Source organism: Ranitomeya variabilis, chromosome 1, assembly GCF_051348905.1.
Source record: "Ranitomeya variabilis isolate aRanVar5 chromosome 1, aRanVar5.hap1, whole genome shotgun sequence".
In the NCBI taxonomy this organism is placed as follows: domain Eukaryota; kingdom Metazoa; phylum Chordata; class Amphibia; order Anura; family Dendrobatidae; genus Ranitomeya; species Ranitomeya variabilis.
The window spans coordinates 295,984,897-295,998,652 of record NC_135232.1 but is presented as its reverse complement, the minus strand read 5'-3'; the positions used below and the strand labels follow the sequence as shown (position 1 = coordinate 295,998,652).

The following is a 13,756-nucleotide window of genomic DNA, read 5'->3' as shown; positions in this document are numbered from 1 at the left end:
AGCAAGCTTTAGAAGAGCAGATGGCTTACTTGGCTACCAGCATATTATGGCCTGTAGTATTTGGCTTTTTGAGCATTGCAGAGGTTTTAGTGCATTTTGGACTAGCAGCTGCTCTATACAAAGAACATAGTCACTCCAAATTAGCAACACAGCACAATAAAACTTTTAACTTGGCACTTTTTACATCTGTATTAAAGTTCCATGGTGCTTCTTTAATTCCATTGTCATTGTTTTCTGCTTGACACACAAGGCTGTCATAGTCAATAATGTGCTGCATAGGTCATGTGGGATAATACGTCATCACAGGAGGGCAGGTTGTGCACAGACTTACATTATACCTGGCAACAAAGCCAAAAGAAGCAACAGGGAATATAATATTTTACGCACTTTGCTTTTTTTTCTGCAGGAATATCAACAGCCAGATCCACACATTTTGGTGCAAATTTGCAACTGCAGATTTCTTGGTTTTTTTAGGAGATTTGAACATAATGTTTGGACATACCCTAATTGTGTATTATATCAGTGCCTTATTGTCATGTATGTAGTCAAGTGTGGTTCATAAACTTTTCATTTTGTATTTATTTCAGGCAAAAAGATGATCAAGATTTAAGTCGACCAAGTTCTTCCCTGAGTTCTGGATCTAGGATTTATGGTAGCAATATAATATCCTCAGAAAGAGAGAATACAAGTCCAGTGCTTAATATTGGAAACATGACTCCAACACTTGGCAGAAAGCGATCCTCACCATTAGAAGAAAAGTTTTCACGTTCCTCATCTGCTCTCTCTGAGTTTCTAGATGAAGTGAGAAAGAAAAGGACCTCTGAAAAAGATCAGTCAACCCTAGTTATAGAGGATACATCTTCATTGCCTATTTACCGAACAACAGGTGCATCTTCCCTTAGAAGATGCACACGGCTTAATGATGATGACGAAGATTTTTCAGTTGCCCTTAGCAAGCTTCCAGATGAAAAGCCTTTAACAGGTCAAGGATTAACACGTTCATCAAGTCTTCGTTGCTTGCCATCTGAGAAAGCTGACCCAACATTGTCACCTGCTGTGAAGCGCATGGCAAGATTTGGTTCTTGTGAATCTCTCAACCAACCTTTACAGGGTGGAAGTTTTAAGCAGACATCTTCAGAATTAGAAGAAAATGGTGCCAGTTCTTCTTTAAGACTAAAGCCATGGAGACAGTGTCTTGAAACACCACTGGAGGAAGTTGCTGAAAACGATTTTGTGAAACAACCTCTTGTTTTCCAAAACAGGAGTTTTTCTAATTTATCTGATATTGGAAATGATGAAAGCTCATCAAACTGGAAAGTACCCAGTCTCAGATTTGAAAGGAAATTAACTGATGAGTCTGATGACATCCTCCCTGCTCTCAGAAGGTCACAATCAACTCAAAGTTTATCCAGAGCCTCCAGGGATAGAAGAGATGGTCAACGGCCACTCAGTGTTCATTTTGGTGATCTTCCATTGCATGAACCAAGTCTTTCCACAGGGGGATTGAAAAGTGTGTTAAAGAAAGGTTCAAATTTTAGGGAAGATCCGGGAAATCTTTCTGATTCCTCATCATCTTCTGGGTCTGCTTTATCATGCAAAAGTGCAGATAGTATTAAAAGTCGGCCCGGAGTACAAAGAGTGGATGGTGAAGGTTACTCAGGCAAGCAAATTACATCAGAAAACTCGGAAGAAAATAAAAGACCTGAAGCAGAAGGCAAGGAAGATGATGTAAATAGCATAATGAGGAAATATTTACGGAAAATTGACGAAGAACAAGGTAAATCTACTGTCAAATGTAAAAAAATAAATACTCTACCATTTAAAGTTTATTATCTGCTATAATTATTTTTGTTCATTTGACATGGAATAGATATAGCAGTTTGTTAAAAGAAAATCAATGAACCATTGAAATTAAGTTACTTTAGCTTGTCATGCAAAGAGATCTGTACTCAAGTTCCTTGACCACAATCACTGAATAAACACTGAGATATAATGCAGGCACCAGAAGGTCTAACAAAAAAAATTTGGGGTCAGTTTGCCCCAGGACCGTACATAGAAATTATGGGGCCCCATAGCAGAACTACTGTTCCCCCCAAAAAATATATATATTCAGTAGGGTGACATAATAGCACATCTCACAATGCTGCAGCCTTAACAGACTAATTTTGCCCCTATTGAAGCTCCTTAGTGTTCCCACGCACTAAGATACCCTTTTCAAAGCCCTCAAAAAGTGTAATGCCAGAAAAAGTGCCCTCCAAGCACAGTAAGGTACCCACACAGTGAATTCTTCACACTAACTTCCCCTTGCACAGTATAATGAGCTTACAGTATGATTGCACCCACAGTACCCCACACACAGTATGATGGTCCTAACACAGCCCTCATCATAATATGATGGCCCCCGCACAAGGGCCCTCCACACAGTATGGTGGCTCTCTATACAGTATAGTGGCTTTCCATACAGTGTAATGGACCCACAACCCTCCACACAGTATGATGTCCCCCACACAGTATGATTGTCTCATCTTCACCAGAACCTGCTGCTGCAACATCTACTTTTGTCACCAGGCACCACCTTCTTCACTCTGCGGGCAGAGGAGGAAATGTCAGAACTAGAAAATATGTATGGCGGGCTCTGTCCGGCCACTAAGGTTAGAGTAGCTATGACCTATATGCCATCTAGTCTGACAGTATGGATGTGTGTGCTGTCCAACTGAAATTATCAGCTGTGTGCTTCAGCCAAATGGAGCACCACACCCTACTAAAGAGTCCAGCTTGCTGCTGGAAGCTGACAGATATAGCTTAGTGTTTCCCAGACTAGGTGTGTGTATTTTTCTCCTGTTTGGCTTAGTGTATTCATGTTTTGTCCCTGGCTCATTTCTAACTATTCTTACTGATCCTGATTTTGTCCTTGAAGTGACCTATTTGCTCTGACCCTGCTTAACGACCTTTTGTACAGCATCCTTTTTATGGTAGAATTCCATTGGGTCCTATTGTAAAACCAGATTCCTATACATGTGTTAAAGGGTATGGGTTAATGGGTATTGTTTGAGGGGGTTTTGAGTCTGTCAGATGAAGTGGCTTGTGCCAATTCTGTCTGTGGCAGCTTTTGAATCTGTGATCTCAGACACATGCTACAATGATGAGCCCAACACAACCCATTACACTGTATGATGGACCCCACATAACCCTCTGCACTGTAAAATAGCCCCCACACATTATAATGGCACCCGCTACCCCTTCAAACAGTATAAAGGCCCCCACATAGCCCTTCAAATAGCATAATGGCAATCACACAGAATGATGGCCCCTATACAGCCCTTCAAACAGCCTTCCAAATAGTGTAATATCCCCCATAAACTACTCATTGATTTAAAAAAATTCTCACCTCTCCCCTTTTCCCCACTGCTCCGAACTCTGCAGGATGTGTTCTGAAGATCTTCATGGATGGCACAGGGAGCACAGTGTAGTGGATTCATCGTGCCGGCTGCACTTAGATGTCACAGAGAGAATGTTGGAGGAGGGAGCTCACCTTACAGCATTGCTTTCAACAGTATTTGCTTCCAGGATGCAGATATAGTTGAAAGTGTGATGCAAACTGGGCTCCCTCAACCCACAGGCCCAATAGCGTAGTCTGCCGCTGTTAGTGGTATGCCAATGGTGTACTAATTTTTACAAGTCGGCAAAAAAACCCATAGGCTATGTTGGATACGATATGTGAAAAATGGGTAGAACTTGTCCATGAAAAAGTGAGGTCTGAATGAGCCCTAAGATAAATAAAAATACAAGGCTAATTTGAATAAATGGCCCCCAGAATAATTTATTCATTCCAGAAAATGTACAAAAGACCAGGGTGAGTTCTCTACATTCGGAAACAAGGAAAATCAAATTTCCAAAAAAGAAAGAAAACCTAGCACAACTCTACCAAGAGGAAGAAATGGTGAATAGAGTAATGGTATTTGAAAAAAAATCTTTAAATTTATCGCAGTTAGCGGCATTGAAAATTAGGCCCCATTCATACTCCCTTGTGAGTTTTATCCTGAACCATTGTTTTCTCATGTCATCCATATTGCCTCCATGTCGAAAAGTTTTTACTTTCTTTTTTAATTTATCAGTAAACAGTAGATCTGTGAAACACAAATGTAAAATATAAAGCAAATTGGAAGCCTTTTGATTTGCACCTGTATTTCATGGGATCCTTTAGACTTATAGACTTAAATGGCTGATTCTGATCCACAAACAAGGATTAGAAAATGACTTAGGCCGGGGTCACACTTGCTAGTGCAATGCAAGAAACTTGCGCGAGTCTCTCGCATCAATACCAGCGCTATACCTGGAACAGGAGCATTCAGATACATAGAAATACATGCAGCCACATGCTCCGGTACCGAGTGCCAGCGGCAGTGCCGGGTATCGAATTGCACTTGCAAGTGTGACCTCGTCCATAAACTGAGACTCACTGACCTCACACATGGAATCATGTTTTTCATGGATGATTTCACATAGATTTATGAAACACAATGAAAAAAAGGGAGAGCATACAGTCGTGTCAAATGGATGAGTGAATGCAGTCTCAGAATTGCCTGCCTGCCTACCCTGTCCTAATTCTCTATAGCAGTGGTTTTGCCACTGCCACTGCAAAATACAAATTTGTGAAAAGCAGCACAGCTCCAAGAATGTACAGTTGTGTGAAAAATGGGGCATACAATTTCTTACACAACTGTATGCCCTTAAGGAAAGGATTATAATCCTATTGTATAATAGAAGAGACCACAACTCAAAGAAGACAGAGGCACCTCTTTGGTGCTGAGGTCTCTTGTATTATACTGCCACTGCATATTCATGCCATTCACACATCTCCTGGCTGCAACCTGTGTTTTAAAGTGGTAGACTGCATTGTTCATCATTGCATTCAAGGCAAAAGAGGGACTCATTGTTGAAGACGATAGACCTCCATTTCAGCCTCCAGTCTATATCTGGAGATGATGTGGCCTTTATGAGGGAAAGTCGCACTGTACCTACTCTCAGGATTGTGGTATAGGGTGGCATAATGGACAGTATCCAAATACCTCTTTCACTGTGGGCCTGTGTATGACGCTGACCATAAGCAGGCAACAACATACCGGAGAAAGAATAACATGCAGAAGCTTACAGCAGGTTTCTCGGTGTCTATTGTCAGTCATGTTCTTTCTCCAGTTTGTTGCTGCCTGCTTACGGTTGGTGCACATCATACAGGTAGAAGAAGTACACGCCCCTACCAACTTGAACATAACAGAAGTTAATTCATTAGGTGCCAAATAGTTTGATTGCTAATGTGTCTGCAATGGAGAGGTGAAATTAAAAATAAGCCTAATGTTTTATTCCACTCAGCAGCTACTATTACATTTTGTGTTCAGTTCAACATGAAAACATTAGTGAAAGATCCTCTTTAAATGATGTTCACATATTGGAATAGTTAAGGCCTTAAAAATAAAGCAGAATGAAAAGACTACAGACCTTGCAGCTAAGGTGGTCAGAAAATGTAAATTGAGGCCGATTTCTGTTTGATTATATGGTCACTATCATTTCAATCAAGGTTTTCGTTAAGCAATAGTACAAGTGAGTATAAGAAACTTTGTAGTATATTTTACTAGAGAAATCTACTTTTTCCCAATTTTTTCACGTGTGTCACTTCTTCACTACCCTCTTTTCTTGATGCCTAAATTCATAATTCTAAAACAATGTATATTCATCTTTGCAAAACAACATGGACTGCTATTTCAGTGAGGTGTAACAACAGCTCCTAGTGAACTACGTGGAGGAGGAAGGAACAGAGTGAGTCACAGACACTGGGAAATTGTGCTGCTGCCTTGTGCTTATCTCCACACATTTCTCGTTCACAGCTACACTGCTCAGCAATGCTGTATAAAGCCCTCCATGCTGCTGCTTCTTTCTAGTACAACAAAGAGACAGGAGAACAGGAATCCCTCATGTCTTTGTGTATTGTATATGGAAATCATCATAGCAGATAGTCTCCACCCACTAGTTCAGAGACAACTGAAAAATATAGAAATAGCTTGTAGGGAGGAAAACTGTTGAGCTAGTTATATAATGGCCAGAAATATTGGTGCGTCTCATATACAAATGGGACCTTTTCTTACTCAAATGATAAGTTCACTTTTAAACCACCATATCTCAAACACCCTATTTTTCAGAATACCTAATATTAGAATTTTCTATTATGAAAGCCTTCATATTAAAATTCATATATTGAGAATCAAATATCATCAGTTTCTGGTTTTTGCTAAGGGCAGACACATCATAAGAAGAAAATGGCATGCAGGTAAAGAGTGTGGCATATTAAGAAACAGACAAATTCACCATCACTGAAAACTTGAGAAAGAATATATGGCTCCGTTATAAAGTGATTTTGTGTCTCACCTGACTGATACTTTCCATTTCTTGTCCATCTCATTAAATCTATTCATTAACTGCAGCAGGCAGACAAAAGCCATACTGCATGCCTCATTAGCCAACATTGAGTTCACTTACTTGGCAGAGGCTTCCGCAGGACTTGCATACACCCAAATACTAAAGGAGCTATAAAACGTATCCGATGTATATTATATTAATAGCTTCTGGAAGAAAATGTCACACTTAGTTCTGTAAAGCTACAGCAGAAGATAAATAGTCAGGGTTCTATGTTTGACAACACATTTTCAACTTTTTTCTTTTAACTCTATGTGACTTTTTCACATAATAAAAATAAATGGAAATCTGTCTTTTAGGAAATCTATATATCTTACGATGTTCTGCCTGTGTTTACCGAAAGGGTCTATTGTTCTATAACACCTAGGGAATTGCAAGATGTATATTGGTCATCCAAAGAAGCAATTTAAACTGGTTTCATTTGCCCATTCCATTAACCAACTGCTCTATATTCCTCATTAATTTGTCGTCCTTTATCATTTACTTGAAGGGCAAGGTTGAGTTGACGTTTGATGCATTGCGTCTTTCTGCATACTATTTGTATCCTGCTAAATATTTCTCTTCATTACAGATTTTTCATTTCTTCCCTCATTAGCTCCTCCACTGTGGGTTCCATTACATTAACAGAAAAGTGACCTGTCTCCTCTCCGGCTGTATGACTTTCAGCATATGTCAGTCTTCTTGCTAAATTCCTTTAATGCTCTGTTCTGTAGTACGTAACTTTGTCATGCTATTTTTACATGGCATTGTTGACTGCGTAAATCAAAATATATATAGGTTAAAATTATTTATAATAAAAAACCAATAAATATAAAACTAAATGCAATTGTTATACCAGCAGTCTCTCTATGTAATGTGGGCTGCCTTCAATAAGGGCTTTTTATGATTGTATAGCAATCAGGCTCCCATTAAATGCAGGCGGCTGTTTATAAGAAACAGTCTGTCTTGAATGGACCACGTCATATAAGAGAAAGCTACCTGCTTATTCTGGACTTTCTTCCATAGTGACTTGTATATAAAATATTGAATTGTTAAGCGCTGCGGAATATGTTAGTGTTATATAAATAAAGATTATTATTACCTGACGTGCTCTTGTTAGTGCAGATATCCTCACAGACTGCATAGCTCACCAGTCCATAAAATGGCTGCTCTTAGTGAAGCATGTGACAAACCTTGTTCAACAACTTTGTCCAATTGAAAACCTCACATTAGAAAACTGCTTTTCTATTGGACAAGGATGATGTACAGGTCTGGTCACATGTTCCTCAACTACCAGCCATTTTATGGACTAGATACAGTAACTGTGAGAAAGCTGCATTAACAAGTACAGAAGAAGAACTTGTCATACAATAGACAGTGCAAAACAGAAGTTATAGGAGTCAAACGGTTTACCATTTTTATTTAAACCTACTTAATCAGGAGAACATAGAGTCTAAAATATCAAAATGTGCTTTTTATTGAAAATCCACACATAGGTAATAAATATTAGATAAAACATAACATGGGTTTCATATACATCATTCAGTGAAAAAATCCATAGGTGTAATAAATGGCTTCGGATAAGACAGGGAAAAAGAGAAGGGGATGGCAAGCACAGGTAGTAAAGCTGCTGATAATAGCCTTGTGACATGTACAAGTGCCCGAATATATGTAACTAGCATAAAATGCAAAGTATTCTGTTCACGTCACTCCATTAATTGCTAAGTAGCTCTATATGCCTGTCATTCCTATATTGGAGTAGCTACGGTAAACAAAGGGAATAATTACCCATTGGTATTGCTGGATCCCATCTAGTCCTCGGCCATATACCCCGACGTGCGTTTTGCGTGCAAATGGTCTTGCTTCCTCAGGAATATGTGTATACATGAGTATTATCTGTCACTGGTACTTTCTTTGATTTATTTAAACCTAGTTGCAAACATGATTTTTAGCCCCAACTGCACGCATTTAGGTAAGAAAAAAAATGTTCTCAAAGGTGGACAACCTCTTTAAGTGGTGATAAATTGATAAAGTGGTGATTTGTGAGGATGTCAAATAAATATTAAAATGTGCCTCACTGTCTCTACAATCTATTTTCCTACATACAAACAGATGTTGTCTACATTTGGATTTGAACCCAGAACCCCGTTGAACCACCCTATTATATTTAAAATGAATCACTAGCTATTAATGGTCATTGCACTATATTACACCAAAACTAAAGATTACATTTTTTTTTTTCATAAGGATAAAGCTATAGTTAAAATTTTAATTTTAGCCTTTATTGATGCCTTCTATAGTTAATGGAGCAGGCAGGTAGATCTGCTAATCTATTTTTCATTTCTAGAAGCAGGAAGATAGCCAAAGAGGAGCTGCTTTTGGTACTTTCATTAAAATGTTTTCCGATTGGCTTCTGAGAAAGTGTAGAATAAAATCTCCAGTGTATGAGCCAGGATTCATCATAAAAAGGCTTAGTTTGGAGCATTTAAAACTATCTATAAAGCGCCAAATATCATCTTTATAAAGTAAATACTTGCAATACTGCTCAAAAGGGAATTTCACAGCTTTTATATTGCTATCCTTTAATGAAACAGACTATGCCTCTGATTTACATTTAGTTCTGGCCATTTTTCTAAATACTTGTCATTAAAGAGTTAAGCGAATTATGAAATATTTCCATGCATGTATAAGATCATTAAGTTCCTTTAACAGGAAGAATAAACAGACTTTCATCTAAATTTGCTGTGACCAAATTACAGTGGTAATTAAAGCAACACCAGGTCTTATCTTCATGCTGCAGCAAATTCATGAAACAGCCATTGCAATTGCAAGTTTCCAAGATTAGCTTTGCTCTATGAGTTGTGTGACTTGAAATATTTGAAATACATAACAAAGGAAATTATGGATCCATGCAATACAAAAGACCACAGTTCATTGATGAAATTTTATTATTTACAAAGTAGGGTTAAATGGTGCTTTAATATTAATAAAATATTATTTTAAGTAATTAGCAAAAATATTCTTGTACTGTATATGTGAGCAAATCTATACATCTTTACTAAAGATCATGTTGAATTCTTGAATGATAAACAAGATAGTCATACTTCAAATAACGTTACAAAATACCATTTATCACATGTCTATTTTACATGAGACTCATTTGGCTCTTCTTCTCAGGTCACAATCTTAACACAGCTATACTGCACACATATATAGTTCACAAAAGAAAAAAATATATATACTTTCAGCTGACCTCTCAAAGAAATGTGAATCAATGAGAAGTGCTTGAATCATAATTATAATTTAGTTGGAGAGGGAAAGTCATACTTGAAAAAAATGTTGACGAATTCCAGCTCTTAATTTCCAAATATAGATAAAACATTATTATATTAATGCTATTATTAATGTTTTTATCTGTATTTGTAAATTAATTGCTGGCTTATGTCAATGTTTTTTTTCAAGTACACATATATAGTTTAATGCATGCACTCATATATTTGTTGACTGCATATACAGGTGCTTCTCACAAAATTAGAATATCATAAAAAAAAATTATTTTGGTTCTTCAATACAAAAAGTGAAACTCATATATTATATAGCGTCATTACAAACAGAGTGATCTATTTCAAGTGTTTATTTATGTTAATGTTGATGATTATGGCTCACAGCATCAATTCTTCTAGGTACACTTGCACACAGTTTTTGAAGGAACTTGGAAGGAAGGTTGTTCCAAACATCTTGGAAATCTAACAACAACTCTTCTATGGATGTAGACATGTACAAAACCTTCTGTCTCTCCATGTAATCCCAGACAGACTGGACGATGCGCTCAGTGGTGGCCATATCATCACTTCTAGCACCTGTTGTTCTTCTTTTAAATATTTGGAGCTCATCAGACAATTCTAAGTTAGCATAGCATTATTAATAAGTGTCCGTATTTCTCAGCATTGAGGACACCCTTAATCTTTAGCAAATACCCTACTCCATTAGCTGAAATGCAGCCTCAATCTGGCATGGAAATGTTAGTGCAGACACTTATAGAAATGCTCTCCAGCCCTTTGGCATACAAACGATCTTCTGCTGTACTGAAATAATCCACATTTTGACTTATCAGTCCAGAGCACTTGCTGCCATTTTTCTGCTTTTAAGTTCCTATGCATACTTGAGTCACTTGGATCAGTTTCCATGTTGATTGCATGACCTTTTGACCACAATTCTTCTATTGGCCAGACTTTTCCAAGCAGCAGACAGAAACACCTAAATATATCCTCCTCATAGAGCCATGAAGTAAATAACCACAAATCACCAAAAAAAACCTTCACATTAGGCCATTAAAATTTACACAAAATCTTTATTAAACATTATAAAAACAGGTATCAACAGAAAGGTTTATTACCACAAGCACAGGCAAAAAAAAGTGGGTAGCCCAGGTAGAAACCCAAGGTGGAAAATGGTATACAGGTAACAAATCAAATACTGCAATCCATGTACAAATTGCTGTGTGACCATGTACAAAAATGAACAAATGGTAAACAGTATAGTAATAATACAAGTGTATATAACAGTACAATAGTAAAAATATAATTACCAATGGAGTATTCCCGGGGACCCACCACACCCGACGCGCGTTTTGCACTGAAATGCTTCGTCCATGGCTACCCACTTTTTTTGCCTGTGCTTGTGGTAATATACCTTTCTGTTGATACCTGTTTTTATAATGTGTAATAACGATTTTGTGTAAATTTTAATGGCCTAATGTGAAGGTGTTTTTTTGGTGATCAAACAGCAGATAGGTGTAGCTGGGTCCTGATGATTACTGTCAGTTATGAGCTGATGAAACAAATTTCCTTGTTCGACCACTGTGTCTGTGGTGGTAAACATTGCCCAATTCTTTGTTTACTAAATACTGAGCAAAACAGGCAGATACTTAACCAACATGCCCTATCATCAGTGGGGCATCTTATTAGCTCCAAATTTGTTCATTCACCTTGCATTTTAATAGTTGATAAAAAGTAAACTATAAATACTTCTTTATTTGAGGGTATTTTTACTTTGCAGCATTTTTTCCACACCTGTCTAAAACAGTACGATTTAATATAAAAAAACGCTTCCTATTTGCTATCTGTACTCTATCACTAGCCCTAATATCAGGCTCATAAGTCATGTTCTGTAAAGATAACTTCTCAGTAGTTGTCGCTTTATCATTACAGATAGGATAACAAAGAAAGATAATACTATATCTCTAGAGTCAAGGGCCCACTAGCAACCAACTCCAGGGCCCCACTTTTCACCTACATGCAAATGTGACATTATCAACAATCACAAATTTATATAACAATAATCTGGCTAGATTGTTAAATGGGTAAGATGCTGTCTGTGTCTGTACATAATGATCCATGTATATTGTGCCAACTACTGCTCATATAAGAGGGTGGTGGCCCACTGTTGCATAAGGGCCAACCAGAGGATTCTCCTGTTCTCTTGTGGGCTTGTCCTAGCCTTTGGTGGTGAGAAGTGGTGAGTTCTCCTTCAATGGAAATCTTCAAACAGAGGCTGGACAGACATCTGTCTGAGATGGTTTAGTGAATCCTGCATAGAGCAGGGGGTTGGACATGATGACCCTTGAGGTCCCTTCCAACTAACATTCTATGATTCTTTGATATATAGAGGATAACACTGGATCCACCATACTGATGTTCACAGCTCACCTCCTCTCCCTCCCTGCTCAAAAACATCTATGCAAAGTATGCCAAGAAAACTTTCTTATAGAAGTCAATCAATCATATACAGGCTATTGTTGCCTATTCCCATGTAGCTGATGTAAACCATAGCTCTGAATGCACTTAATAGCACCCATCCCATGATAATGCACAAAAAAACCCAGAAAACTAAACTTCATAATAGGAGAATAAAGGCAGATTTGTTTTTTTCTGACTATTTGTGGTCAAGTATTAAAAATATTAGTCCAGAAGAGTGAAGCAGATAACAATTTGTTTCATTGCCAGTAGTAAATATGTTTTCTTGACACAAAATGAGACAAAAGGAGAAATAGTCTTAGACCTGTTTAGGCTGGAATCATACACAGAATGTGTTAGGTTTCAGTGGTATTTTTAAAGGTTTCATTTCTTTCGGCTTTTTGTGGTCATTAAATCAGATTGGCATTATGTTTTCTGGTAGTCAATATTAATAAATCAAGTTCTTAATACATACTGTGAATTTATAAAGAGTTATAAAATAAGTTCCAAAAGTTTTGGACAATTAAGAAATGAAAAGTGACAATTCATAGTGTTCATCATTCTTATACTTTTGTTTACCTTTTAGATTCTACAAATTGAGGAATCTCAAGTTCTGTGTAGAATGTACTATGGCCGCTTGGATTCTTCTGCCTGAGATGCACATTATATGTTTGCCAGAAGAGTAAGACTGTAAAGATGGATTTATGGCAAGGAAATAAAAATGTTGTTTGGTAATTTGTTTGCTTTTTGAAAATAAAGCAATATGTTTCTCATCTTTAGGTTGTCTTTATTAAAAAAAGAAACATAAATATTGTCTTATTGGGAATTGTCCTGATCTATTGTTTTTGTCTTTTATGGTGTGAAGGCTGTTTTGATGCATTCAACTACCTCAGGTTTACTGTATCTCGTATCTCTGATTATACCCAGTCAGGACCAAACAACAAAGTTAATCTTGTTTTGGGAATCAGAGACATAACAGGGATTTGCCAGCATTGGAAATTCCAATTCAAAGGTGTTAAAAACAAGAACAAGGCTTGTGGATTTAATTACCTACTAAAGAAGAAAAGCGGAGAAGTCTAGTTACAGTTGCATTTCCCGTATATGTCCAAATATTTAAGCAGAACCTGAGTCTGGCTCATGTTGCTGAGTCTCAACCTGAAATCTATTCACAAAGCCTCACAAGTACAATGATTTCCGGAGAGCAACACGTACCATGCAATTTATGACAAGCCAAATGCCAACTCTGCAGAATAAAAAACTTGTGGCATTACGATTTGTCAAAGCTTGCAGGTATAAACTGTAAATATAGGTAGGTCACAGGAGATGGGCTATCATCAATATGATATATAGGTAACAGGCTTAGCTCAGACTAGCACAATATGTCACTAAATTCTTCCCTTGGGGTAACTATATGTCACTACTAGGTTGCATTGACATTGCCATAGATATTATTGTGCTGCTGATCTATTGATTTTAAAGCATACCTTCAGTTTCACAAGAAAATGATTATAATGAGCAATCTGCAATATTATTATTTTTCTAATTAATGTGACCTGCAGCACAGACTTTGGCGA

The 13,756-nt window shown here is 37.4% G+C and overlaps 1 protein-coding gene across 1 annotated transcript in view; it reads left to right on the top strand.

Annotated features, from left to right (window-relative positions):
* MYO18B (myosin XVIIIB) overlaps window positions 1-12,957 on the top strand; it is a 1,084,067-nt gene extending 1,071,110 nt beyond the window's left edge. Inside the window, exons 43-44 of the mRNA XM_077295498.1 lie at window positions 588-1,777; window positions 12,769-12,957. Of these exons, the coding sequence (XP_077151613.1) occupies window positions 588-1,777; window positions 12,769-12,782 (1,204 nt within the window). The 3' untranslated portion in view covers window positions 12,783-12,957. The remainder of the gene's footprint in view (window positions 1-587; window positions 1,778-12,768) is intronic.
* Window positions 12,958-13,756: the final 799 nt, after the last annotated feature.